The sequence below is a fragment of the Rana temporaria genome, chromosome 1 (assembly GCF_905171775.1).
Source record: "Rana temporaria chromosome 1, aRanTem1.1, whole genome shotgun sequence".
Lineage (NCBI taxonomy): Eukaryota > Metazoa > Chordata > Amphibia > Anura > Ranidae > Rana > Rana temporaria.
This window is the reverse complement of record NC_053489.1, coordinates 229,745,601-229,759,464: the sequence shown is the minus strand read 5'-3', so window position 1 is coordinate 229,759,464 and position 13,864 is coordinate 229,745,601. Positions and strand designations below refer to the sequence as shown.

The following is a 13,864-nucleotide window of genomic DNA, read 5'->3' as shown; positions in this document are numbered from 1 at the left end:
TATAACCTAACCCTGCTTTAAACTTCTCCACAACTTTATCCCTGACCTGTCTGGTGAAGGCCATTATGCTGTTTGTTCATTAAGGTTCTCTAACAAACCTTTGAGGTCTTCACAGAACAGCTGGATTTATTCTGAGATTAAATTACACACAGGTGGACTATTAGGTGACTTCTGAAGGTAATTGGTTCCACTAGATTTTAATTGCCATGGGGGACATGTAACAATGCAAAAAATATATATATATACATTTATATATATATATATATATATATTTATACAGTGCCTTGAAAAAGTATTCATACACCTTGAAATATTACGCATTTTGTGGTTCCACTAGATTTTAGTTAGGGGTATCAGAGTAAAAGGGGCTGAATACAAATGCACGCCACACTTTTCAGATATTTATTTGTAAAAAAAATGAAGTCCATTTATCATTTTTCTTCCACTTCAAAATTATGTGCCACTTTGTGTTGGTCTATCACATAAAATCCCAATAAAATACATTTATGTTTTTGATCGTAACATGACAAAATGTGGAAAATTTCATGATTTGGTGTCATTCTGGCAAAATGTATAATGTATGTATGATGCCACATCACCACATATAGGCCGAAGAGAGGGTATATTTAGAAAGAATAGATGAAAAGTGGTTCAAAGAGGGATTGCTGGAAATTAGCTGAATGAAGGACATTTGTTGCTCACAAATTCTGAACATTAAAGTGTAAATATGGGCAAAAAAAACGTTTTTCATGTTGGATACAGTAAGAGAGGGTTGTAGGCCCTATCATTTTTTTTTTTTGCCATTAGGGAGATTTCTCATCACTTCCTCTCCCATAGCCGAAACAGAAAGTGAGAGGAAATCCCTCCAAAGTGAGGGAATACTCAAGTGTCACCAGGGTCAGCAAAATAGTAGATAGGTGTGTAGAGTATCAGGGATATGGGTCTGCTGATCTCTATGTAGCTACACATTAGAGTAACCACTTAAGCCCTGGACCATTTGGCTGGCCAAAGACCAGAGCATTTTTTGTGATTCAGCACTGTGTCACTTTAACTGACCATTTGCGTGGTCGTGCGACGTGGCTTCCAAACAAAATTTACGTCCTCTTTTACCCACTAATAGAGCTTTCTTTTGGTGGTATTTGATCACCTCTGCGGTTTTTATTTTTTTGCGCTATAAACAAAAATAGAGCGACAATTAAAAAAAAAAGCTATTTTTTACCTTTTTCTATAATAAATATCCCCCAAAAATATATATAAAAAAACTTGTTTTCCTCAGTTTAGGTCGATATGTATTCTTCTACATATTTTTGGGAAAAAAAATCACAATAAGCTTTTATTGATTGGTTTGCGCAAAAGTAATAGCGTCTACAAAATAGGGGATAGTTTTATGGCATTTTTATTAATATTTTTTTTTACTAGTAATGGCGGCAATCAGCGTTTTTTTTTCATGACTGGGACATTATGGTGCACACATCGGGCGCTTTTGATGCCATTTTGGGACCATTGTCATTGATACAGAGATCAGTGCTATAAAAATGCACTGATTACTGTAAAAATTACACTGGCAGTGAATGGGTTAACCACTAGGGGGCACTGAAGGGGTTAAGTGTGTCCTAGGGAGTGCTTCTAACTGTAGGGGGGATGGGCTGTGTGTGACACGACACTGATCACCGCTCCCGATTACAGGGAGCTGTGATCAGTGTCCTGTCACTAGGAAGAATGGGGAAATGCTTGTTTACATCAGCATTTCCCTGTTCTTCCGCTTCGTGAGACAATCGCGGACTCATGGAATGCCGCATCTTAAAGGGGATGTATATATATGTCGATCTGCCCACAGGAGCCATTGTGTCGACGTATATATGCGTGAGCCGGTCCTTAAGCGTGTTAAAGCTTTTTCCAATCGTCAAGAAGATAAACTTTGGTGTCTACTAGCTCTCCATTCTGTTCACTGTCAATGCATAGTCATTTAGCAGGTGAAAATGTGCAAATATTTGTAGCACTCTAAAACACTTTGTAGACATGGCCTAGTAGGAGCTTTGGTACAGTTGGAAAATCTCTTGTGCATTGACAAATGTGTTACCAAGAATAGTTTTATATACTTGACTATGTTTATTGTAATTTTCTTGCGTTTTGTCTATATGCACACAATACAAACTTTACAGTGAACAGTAAAGTTGAAATGTCTTTGTTAAAATATTGTACTTCTATTTGTGAAAGGTACAACGTTGGGGTTTTTCAATACATGTGTTTAAAAACTTGGCTCTTTTTTTCCTTCAGGCCTCTTCACCTCAGAGTAGCAGAGTTTGCATTATTTACTATGACAGTCTGCTGGCTGCGGCACCCAGGGCTGTCGCTCTATGCACCACAAATCATCTCTCACCTTGTCACCACTGAGATGGCAATTTTACAGCTGGCAGCTTTAATCATGTTAAATGTGCAGGGCACACTTTGTTGTATGCACAGGGCTTTTTCCAGGGAAACTGAAACACAAAGCATCTAGCTTCACACTCGTAAGCTTATCTCACAAGGGATTTTTGTGTAATTCTGCGCTCTTATAATTGTGTTAACTTGATGAAAAGTGGAAAAATATTAAGAATTAACATAACGAAAAGGGAGGAAAAGTGCTTGCTATTTTTTGTGTAATATACATGCTGTTGTAGATTGTACTGAAGCATAAAAGATCAACTCTGGGTATTCAGATATTGTAGTACAATTCTTAATCTGTTCACAGAAAGAATGGAAATATATAAAAAATTGAATATACAAAACAGTACAAGTATTGCAAAAAACAATCCAGTTTGTCATATGGTGTCATAAGCTATATTCCTTGTAATAGTCAGAAAAACACATTAATAATTCATATTTTTGTTATTTAGATTGTTTTATGTTTTGATTACCTAAAGTAATGAATCAAATTACCTCTTAACTAGGTAATGTCAGGTGCATCCTTCTTTATATATAAGTAATGATATCTATATACACTGTATAATATTAGTGGAATGAGCACAGTTATTATAAAAGCAGTATAAGAAATATGAACCTTACAGTTATTTTTATTTGAACAAAACATCTTCGTAGAACACATGCTTGAAAGCAGTAATTTTTTTCCCACCTCTGTGTTTGGTGATGCATGACAAAGAAGTCCTTTGGGCATCTACTGTTACTTTTTCCCCTCTAGCTTTCACCAAGGCACAGGAGCAGTCTGCTTTACCACCAACTGAATAGTGCATGCCATAAGGGTAACTACATATTTCACTTTCGGCATTCTGTGCTACATTAGGTGATACTTTTCCCGATAAAATCAAGCTCCAGGTAGAACCTCATGCAATTTTCTTGCCTTACTACATTGACTTGACTGGTAACCCTATTTTCTTCTCCTAGGACCCCAAGCCCATATGTAACAATATCTTACACAGCTATGCTCCTATATAGAGTGCATATTAAATGCATTTGTGCAACATAAATTATGATGGGCCAAGTCTGCCAATCCCGACGTTTGCAGCAAGTATCATTGAATTCAAAAGAGGGCCAAATCCTGCTGTTAAACTCTGGTCATATAGTGGTCTTGTTGGCAAACTATTTCCAAAAAGGGAATAGGGAGCTGGACACTGCCATGAGGGAGTCATGTCAAAAGACTTCAAAACCACAACCCACATCGTTGTCTCCAATTATTCCCAAAACATGCAAAATATAGACTTCAGGCATTTATTTGATAAAGATTGGGAAGCCTTTGGACTGTACATGATCACCTGAATAGGTAGCAAATAGAGAGAGGTAGATTTTAGTCCAAAATACTGTGCAGTGGCTGGACAGTGTGTAAGCAGCTTGGTTATGCCACAATATAAAAGGGAGAGGTGAGGCAGGTTTTATCATAAAATAGAAATTTACGTGTTTTTTTTTAATGTGGCACAGCCATTGATATTGCACATTGCTGAACAGTATAAAAGGTGTTTGATATGGCTGCAGTGTAGGATGGAGAGACATGGCAGGTTTTAACATCAAATAAACATTAGTGCGAATTATTTGAGCGATACTAGCCTCAAATTTTGTGCAGCGGTTGAACAGTATGTAATTACTTGGTTAGGTCACAATATAAGGGAGAAAGAATAGGCAGGTATCATATGTACAGTGACAGATGACCAGATCATATATTGAAAATTTAGTAGCTTTTTGCAGGGGCTGGATGACAGAAATTCCTTTTGTTGTATCAGAAGCAGGGGTTTTGTATTCATTAGTAATCCAAGACTGACTCATTTTATTGAAAGTGAGCTGTCAGCTTTCCCTAAACTACTCACATCACACACTGACAAATGCCTTCTTGGTACCCACCCTATTATAGTGAAGGGGTGGCACATAAAAAAAAGCCCCTATTCTTGGCCATTGTAACCTTGCAATTCAAGTTGAAATGTCAGGCAGTGGTATTTTACTCAGAATTTGGTCTGCTGAATTTCCAAATTATATGCCAGGACCCTTAATTATAAACCTGTTGGATTCACCTTAAACCTTACAGGTAAACCTAGCCTTTAATTTTAGGACACACCTAAAATCAGCCATAACTGAAACACATAAAGTAGAACTATAGCCAAAACTTTTTTTTTTAATTATGGATAAGGGAAGGTCATAACCCCCTGTCAGTTTATTATTTGCCATTTGCATCCCATTGGGGAGATTTCCCTTCACTTCCTGCCCCATAGCCAAAACAGGAAGTCAGAGGAAATCATTTCAAATTAAGGGAAATCCATTTGGGAACCCCCTGGTCAACAGAGCTAGTGTCCCCATTGTAAAATTTTCCCTCTATTACTTTTCCGATGACACCCCAAATTTTGGGGTTTTCTTTCACTTTCACTTTCAATGATAGTGGTAAACAGGACAAATAGAGAGGGGAATCTCCCTAATCAGGGCACAGACAGCAATAAAACCTGACAGGCGTTCTTATACAGCTCCACTCTGTGCAAGACATTAAAAAAAAAGTTTGCCTTTGGTTGTACTTTAAGTAAATTTAACCAAAAGCTTACCCTAAACCGATCACTAAAAGTGATGCTAATTGCATGTCAACATTTTCTTGCACCAAAATGAACGATGCTTAAGTATTTGTGGCAAAAATTCCATACTGGACCACTTAATAAGCTGAAGTATAGAGAATTGTGCAATAAGCTATACTCTCCTTAAATGAAGCCTTACGGCTCAGCTTTAAATGTTTCCAGTTTTCCACTGCATCCCTATGCATCCCTAGTCCAGACTTCAGACTCCAGACTCAACAGGCGTGATTTAAAGACCCATAAATGTTTTAATAAGCTTTCCACTGAATGAGCACAGTGAAGGAGTGGGAAGTTTCTCTGGAGGAGTCTATTTTTAGGTAAGTATAACCTATTACAAAATTGCTTAGAAACCCCAGGAAAGGGGAGGAACATTCCATTTATTCTGAAAGTGAATGATTCCTTTTCAGGCAAACTACTAAGTACACACATGAAGTGCATTTGTTAGCTCTTTTAATTTGTTTTTTTGTCCACCCAATTATAATATTTACACAGCCCTGGCAAGCAGCAAACCCTGGCAGACCAGGAGTCCTGATATTTCTCTGCAGTCAGAGCTGAATTCCAAGTATGTCGTTTCTAGCATAATTGGTCCAGCTTGGACCAATTGAGTTATGCCTATTTCATACCTGTGGGATCCCTGTGGAAGCTGGAAATCACTGTAGACAACTCTGCTTCTACTGTGATCACTGCTATTTTCCAGGTTTCGTGCCAAGCAGCTGCTCTGCTGCATAATGGACACAGAGGGGTTGATTTACTAAAATCTGCTAAATCTGGTTCTGCATAGAAACCAATCAGCTTCCTGGTTATTTTTTTGTCAAAGCTTAGTTAAACAAGCTAAAGTTAGAAGTTGATTGGCTACTATGCACAGCTGCACCAGATTTTGCACTCTCCAGTTTTAGCAAATCAACCCTTACGTCTATCTCACTTGGCACAGATGCGATTCACAGGTTATTTTTCTTAATTAATACAGGGTATTTTTTGATCATCAGACTAGGTGGAGATTGGGAATTTACCAACCCGCCCATCCACATTGTACAATTGGAGAATCTGTGAAAAATATGTATCTGTGGTTCCAAGATACACCAATGTAACTTTGCTATAAAATCCATACCTAGATTACAGCTTTAGGTAATACTTATAGTCCTGTCCCTGCCACTTGTGGCTGTACAGTGAGGAAGAAGCAGCAGACTGAGGAGCTCACCAAGGAGAAACAGAGTCTAGTAACACAGGAAGGTCAGGCAGAAGTGTAGTCTAGATCTGTGGTTTTCAACCATGTCCCCAAGTACCACCAACAGGCCATGTTTACAGGTTTTCATTTATCTTGCACAGGTGCTTTAAATCAGAGTCAATGGCTTGGTATTTTGGACAGCTATTTTATCTAAGAGAAATTCCCAAAACCTGGCCTGTTGGGGGTACTTGAAGACAAGGTTTGGGAACCACTGGTCTAGATGAGCCAGGTCACACACAAGTATCTCAGACTCTAAATAGTACAGAATCACAATAGAGAGAGCAGTGTCAGCCCAAGCTGGGTCATACATGGTAATCAACAGAGCAGATACAAGCTGGGTCAAGCAAAAGCACACCATGTAGTGTCCACTATCGCGAGCTTTGGTGGTGTGTGCAACAGGTGCTTTAAGCATAGGTAACAAGGAGCTGGCCAATCACTGTTGTTTCCAGGTAAAGGCTCTCTCAAGTGAATTTCACTCAACCTTAAGGCTGGGTTCACACTATATCCGGCTGGGGCTCACTGCAGGGGGTCCAGTGGGTCCCCATTTACCATTTGAGGTACAAATTAGGTCTGAATTTCTGCTTGAATTGGGACCTGAAACAGGGCCAAAGACACACAGGACCATTATGCAGTGCGCTCTGCAGCCGCCCTGGAGGTGTTTGAATTGGCTCCATTGAGAGACAGTAACTTTCCCCAGTCATGTGAATTAGATGCGGGGAAACCCACCTCAAAATCGCATAATTGTGAACCCAGCCTTAATGGCTAGTACAATCCTGGTACTGACAGGTCTTCGATGCTATAGGCAGGATATAAAGAGAAGTGAACTATAAATAACCTTGTACACAAGAGAAACAATAATAAAATGTGACAATGTTTTAGCTATACAGTATATATTATTTAGCATTTCCTGTTTTACTTTACATATTGCCATATTCTAAGTGTGTTCTGATGTCACATTTGTTTTACTTGTTTTTTTTTTGTTTTTTTTTATCATCAACACATTAGCAGGTGTAAAAAGCCTAAGAAGTACATAAATGTGGTAATTAATGTAGTGAAAATTGCCCAATTTATAAATTATATATGGATTTAATTTTGTATAATATTTGTGAAAATGGCTACTTAACAAACTTTCCATCACAGGCGTTTTAGCTATGTCTAGATCACCGTCTTTATTAAAAGGTACCTGTTTGTCAGCAAGTGAGATCATTATGTAGTGTATTTATCACAAAGGTTATTACCTTGTTAACTAAAAATGTATTTGTTCCCGGTAGCAGTAATAATTGTTGTGATACTTCATTTTAATAGGAGACCCAACTATATGAACTTACAGCAGTAAGGCAGACACTGCAGGCTGATCTGGAGACTTCGATTCGACGTATTGCGGACCTACAGGCAGCGTTAGAGGAAGTTGACTCAAGTGATGACAGTGACACTGAAAGGTATTTTCTAAAACACTACTATTTATTAAGAAATACATATATTTAGCTTCATATGATTAATTTTGATATCCATAGACTTCTATGTTTTGAAAGCAGAAATGGTTAATGTTTATGGTGTAAATAATACAACTACATGAGTTACCAGTATATTTATGCACACATGAGGGGCTTATATTATTTATCTCTGTGGCCAAGAAGTACATGCAGTCTAATGGATGCCATATAGCATTGCATTATTTGACATTTATCATGTAAACGTACGATAATGCAAAGTTGTAGTACATGATTTGTGTTGCAACTTTTAGAAAACAACAATGCCCAATACCCAATGCCTTCTTGTCATGTTAGTCTATGCTCCCAGTTTGGGTCCCATTATCCAATCATATAAAGCATAGAAAAAAACGGCCTATGAAACAGTTTAACAGATATAGCTATGTGAGGTCATCGGCCAGTCTATCTAAATGAAATCCTGTGCATATTGGAAGTGTGTGTGTGTATTTTAAATAGAAAACATGCAAATTTAATAGAAAATCTTTTGCAGATCTGTGAAAAAAAAGGGTTACTGTTGGCTGCCTAGAATTTCAGGCAACATTTTGAGACTTTGTGGTCTTTTTTTTTACAGCTACAACTTAACTAAGACCCAGAAGGGTCAAAACATTGCAGTAGTTGTTCTGATATTTTAAAATAATGAAGTTTGTATATTTTTGTAGAGTGTGCATTTTTCATCGCTTGATAATGCACATACTCTATTGCCTTGAGTATAGAATTTTATTACTGTAAATGTCAGAGGCATACAAAACATATTTAATTGACCTATAACTGTGGGGCATGATCACTTTGCATATTAAGGCCAGGTTCACACTATTGCATTGTAGTTAAGCGTAGTAACACATGCTAAGTGAATTGGGGTGCTGAGGTAGCATACATTTTGAATGGCATATATACATTTTGAAATCTACGCACCTGCACTGCAGAATTCAGCAGTGCACAGCAGTGAGTATTGTTGCACACTGCATTTCTGAAAAAATTCATGTGTGGTTTTGACCACAACCATGTACATTGGTTTTTCTGCGGTAACATTATATGGTACATTACATTTGTGGTTGTGTGCTGCAGAGCCATTCATTGTAAACATTACATTTTAAACACGTCCATTGCAATGCAGTATAATGCATGTGCTGAGGGGCAAAAAACAGCAGCCAGCACCATTTTTTTGTGTCTTGTGCGCCAAATACGCCTCATAACATGAAAATGCATTTGTAGTATTGCACTGAATTGGTGTGAGAAACATGTGAAAGTGGGTATATTAACAAAGAAAGGCATTTTATTCTACATATACATATACAGGGGTAGATCCACAAAGAAATTACGCCGGCGTATCTACTGATACGCCGGCGTAATTTAAAAATTCCTGCGTCGTATCTTTGTTTTGAATCCTCAAAACAAGATACGACGGCATCTTGGCTAGATCCGACAGGCGTACGTCTTCGTACGCCGTCGGATCTAAGATTCAATTTTTCGGCGTCCGCTAGGTGGCGTTACCGTCGTAATCCGCGTTGAGTATGCAAATTAGCTTTTTCCGACGATCCACGAACGTACGAGCGGCCGTCGCATTTTTTTACGTCGTTTCCGTTCGGCTTTTTCCGGTGTATAGTTAAAGCTGCTATATGGTGGCGTACTCAATGTTAAGTATGGCCGTCGTTCCCGCGTATAATTTTGAATTTTTTTTACGCCGTTTGCGTATGTCGTCCGTGAATGGGGCTGGACGTAATTTACGTCCACGTCAAAACCAATGACGTCCTTGCGACGTCATTTAGAGCAATGGACGCCGGGAAATTTTAGGGACGGCGCATGCGCAGTTCGTTCGGCGCGGGGACGCGATTCATTTAAATGAAACACGCCCCCTACCCGCCGAATTTTAATTCCGCGCCCTTACGCCGCGAGAGATACACTACCCTGCCGTAACTTACAGCGCAAATTCGCTGAGGATTCAAACCAACTCAAAGTAAGTTACAGCAGCGTAGCGTATCTGACATCTGCGCCGGGGCGCAGCGTATGTATGTGGATCTGCCCCGCAGTATGTTCATTCCCATCAATGCACAATTTGTAGCTATTCCTGACTTCTCTCTAAAGGGACACTAATGCCAAGTTAAAAGCTGGTTTATGTAGAAAAGGATTTAATAACGTCATGGACAGTTATTATTATTTCTGAACAGGGAGAAAAATACATTTAAAGGTGGTATGGTGTGCATTGATATATTGAGATGCAGTTGACTTCTTCTTCATTAGATAGAACTGAAATGCTGCAGACCAAACCACAGAGCCCTGGGGAACTAATAACTTTCCTACAAAAAAAATAAGAAAAATAACAGCAATACTCACAGCTCCACTTCTGTAGACAACTGCCATGTCTACTCCAACATTTTTCAATCCTGAGGTTACTTAATATTGCCACTGATCCTTTTATTGTATTTGACAGCTTCTGGTACACTGATTCTATAGAAATAAAAATGACCAGCCTCTATTGTTGTGCTTCCTTTTTGCAGAAATGACAGCTAGCATAGATCAATGGGCAACAAAGCAAACCTATTTTATTATTGTATACGTATAAAAAAAAAAGAAATAAATATTTTTCAGGGTCCACTCTTTTACATGTACACATAGGCCCGGATTCACATACATTGGTGCATATTTATGCCGACGTAGCGTATCTTTTTTAGGCTACGCCGGCGTAGCGCAGAGCACCAAGCACAGTATTCACAAAGCACTCCGCTCCCACTCGCTGTCAAATCTATGCTGGATTTCCTCAGCGTAAGCCAGCATAGGTGGAAGTGGGCGTGAGCCATGCTCATGAGGCGTGACCCCATGCTAACGATATGCCAAGTGACAGACAAGTGCTTAAAATGAACGGCGCATGCGCCGTCCCGTGGACACAACCCAGTGCACATGCTCAGAATCACGTTGAAACTACTCCCTAAGATACGTCGAATCACTGCCTACGACGTGAACGTAACCTAAGCCCAGCCCTATTCACGTACTACTACGTAAACGACGTAAAATACGACGGCTGTTCCCTGGTCCATACCTTTGCATTGGCTGCGCCTCATAGATGGGGAATAACTTTACGCCGGACGTAAGCCTTACGCAAACCGCGTATATTATGTGCCGGGCGCAACTACGTTTGTGAATCGACGTATCTCCCTCATTTGCATATTTCCAATGAGGCGGCCAGCGTAAATATGCGCCCACGATACGCCGGCGTAGGAAAGTTACATTGGTCGGATGAAGTGCTTTGTGAATCCGGGCCATACTCTAAATTTTAAGTGTTAGGCCTCGTACACACGACCGTTTTCCTCGACAGAATCCATCAAGAAACTTGGTGGCAGAGCTTTTTTTGCTGAGGAAAATGGTCGTGTGTATGTTTTTCATCGAGAAAACTGTTGTGGAACTCGATGAGAAAAAAAGAGAACAAGTTCTCTTTTTCCTCGTCGGGAGTCTCAATTTCCTCGTTGTGTTCCTCGTCACGCTGGTTTTCGATGAGAAACACGTTTGTGTATATGCTTAGAAACCCGCACATGCTCAGAAGGGTGGTGCCAGTGGAATCAAACTTCCCCTTTATAGTGCCGTTGCACGTGTTTTACGTCACCGCGTTTGAGAACGATGAGATTTTGTCTTGACAGTGTGTACGCAAAGAAAGCTTGTCAAGATTCTCAACAAGCCTAACAAGGAACTTGTCGAGGAAATTGATGTTTCATTTACGACGAGTTCCTCGGTCGTGTGTACGAGGCCTTAAAGCAGGCTCAGTAGACTGCTAACTTTCTGTGGGTGTGCCTTGAGCTGCAAAGACATCTATTACAAATGTTTGTAAGATTGCAATAGCAAAATCTAATAACCTAACCCAATGACTGATTTCAGTTCACATTCAGCAAATATGTTTGTTTATACAGTACATGTCATAAAAGCAAAATTTGTTCAGGAGTCTTTAATGATTGGTTGAAATTAGTGATTGCTTTCTCCAGTACATAATGATCATGTTAGTAAGATTAAATCACATCCCATAAATAGCTGTGACTGCTATTTCTAGCATAAGTCAACCAAGTATAAGATACGTTTCAACAAAAGAGCTGTGTTACGTATACAATAATAGTAACAAACAATAACACAACAGGGATGTGTGTTGCGTACCTGGGTTTGGTTCAAGGCGGGTCTTCAAGACATCACTAAAGTTAAAGTGCTTAAAGCGGTTGTATACCCAAATTTGACACTTTTAACTACAGGTAAGCCTATAATAAAGCTTACCTGTAGGTAAAATTTAATATCTCCTAAACCTGTACAGTTTAGGAGATATTCCCTTTGCATGTAGCCGCTGATGTCAGTGGCGCATGCGCTCTGAAATCCCAACTGAAGCTGCCGGACCTTGCCAGGAAGAAAAAACCCCACGCACGCGCAGGAGTGACTTCATTGCGACTCCGGCCACCCACAGAGCCGAAGCCGTGAACCCGGAAGACACGCTGAGGGCAAGATGTCAGCTCCCTTGGCGTGGACTGGGCTCCGATACGGGGGCTTTGTTCTGAGGTAAGTATTTCATAATGAGCTAATATGCACTGCATACTAGCTCATTATATATTTGCCTTGCAGGGTTTTCCTCTCTTTTTTTTGTGTATGGGTATATAACCGTTTTAATATGAATCCCATTAAAGTCAATGGGAGCCATATTCTAAATAAGAGTTCTTTAACATTTTCTATTCTGAAGCCCCATACACACTATCAGTTTTCCTGCAGGTTTTCTCTTCAGGTTTACCAAAACCATGTAGTGCAAGGGCCTGCCTGATTGCATACAAATTGAAACTCTTGAGGTTTGACCTCATATTAGATGGTTTTGGTAAACCTGCAGGAAAACTGATAGTGTGTATGGGGCTTAATAGGCAAGGTATTATCAAAACAATGACATGGCGGCTGTGCACTGACCTTGGGAAGACCTGCCAAAGCAAAACAATTTTAAAAAGATATTTGATGGAAAGCAGTGTTTTTAATAATGCTTAATGTGGTTTAAAAAAAAAATTGAAATTTCAGCCAAAAACTAGCCAACTCTAAATATACTCGCCACTACATTCTAAACCTAATCTATCTAACTTCTGAAGCCGATCGGGTCCGGTCTCCAGCAGCAGATGCTGTGTGCAGGAGGCAGCTGCCAATGGCTGTGAAATGCCTGGGAAGTGACGTCAACCATAGACTTACTATGGGGCTTCTGTTGTCGAGTGCCTCTACTGCACACGCCTACACACAGAAGATGCCACTGATTGCTTAGTGTGGGACAAGACTGGAGTGGCTGCAGAAAAGGTATGTATAGCGATTTTTGCTTTACAGAGCTAGATAAATTAGTTTTATAATGTGGTTGCGAGTAAATTTATAGTTAGTTTGGCTGAACTTCTACTTTAATGCATTCCCTGTAATAAGGTTAAAAAAGTCCCATTATTTTTATGGCCCCCTCCCCCCTACTTTAAATGTACCTAAGTTCTATCTCAAACCAGCGCTGTGCCCATCTGCAGTGACTCTCTCCTCTCTCTGTTCACAGAGGCAGCAGCGGAAGTAGTTGGCTCCTGCTGCTGTCAATCAAATCCAGTTAACAGAGAGCGGGGGGGGTTGTTTTGTAAGCCTTTTTTTTTTTTTTGGCGGGCATCGAGTGTCTTTCTTTCTGATTGACGTGGGTCAGCTGCATGACAAGTGTTTTATGATGGACTTGCATGGATTGCTTTTGCGTGGCAAGGCGAAATTGCCTAGACTTACTCTAGATAAGGGTCTGGTATAGATGCCAAGAGTAACCTCACACAAAAAAAAAACATTGTGGGGTTCCCCCAAATTCCATATTAGATACTCCATGCAAGAAACAAGAAATAAATGTTGTAGTCCCCTGAAAAAATAAGGGAGAACCTTATCTGAGCAAGCAGCCTGGTATGTTGCTCCCACGACCCTGGCCTGGTGTTTGTGGGGGGTCACCAGGAGGGGGGCTCTTCAGTATGTGTTATCGCCCTTCAACAATGGGGGGGTCTCAGATATTGGCCCCTATCTTTGTGGTTCCCCAACATGATCCATGTGTCATGATTGACCAAATTTGGACATGTCATGAGTGGTGAGTCAGCAGCAGGAGAACATCGTGTTGA

General features: G+C 39.9%; 1 protein-coding gene across 1 annotated transcript in view; it reads left to right on the top strand.

The window, feature by feature from the left end:
* MYO18B (myosin XVIIIB) overlaps positions 1–13,864 on the top strand; it is a 764,821-nt gene that overhangs the window by 712,599 nt on the left and 38,358 nt on the right. Inside the window, 1 exon segment of the mRNA XM_040358554.1 lies at positions 7,570–7,703. Within this exon segment, the coding sequence (XP_040214488.1) occupies positions 7,570–7,703 (134 nt within the window).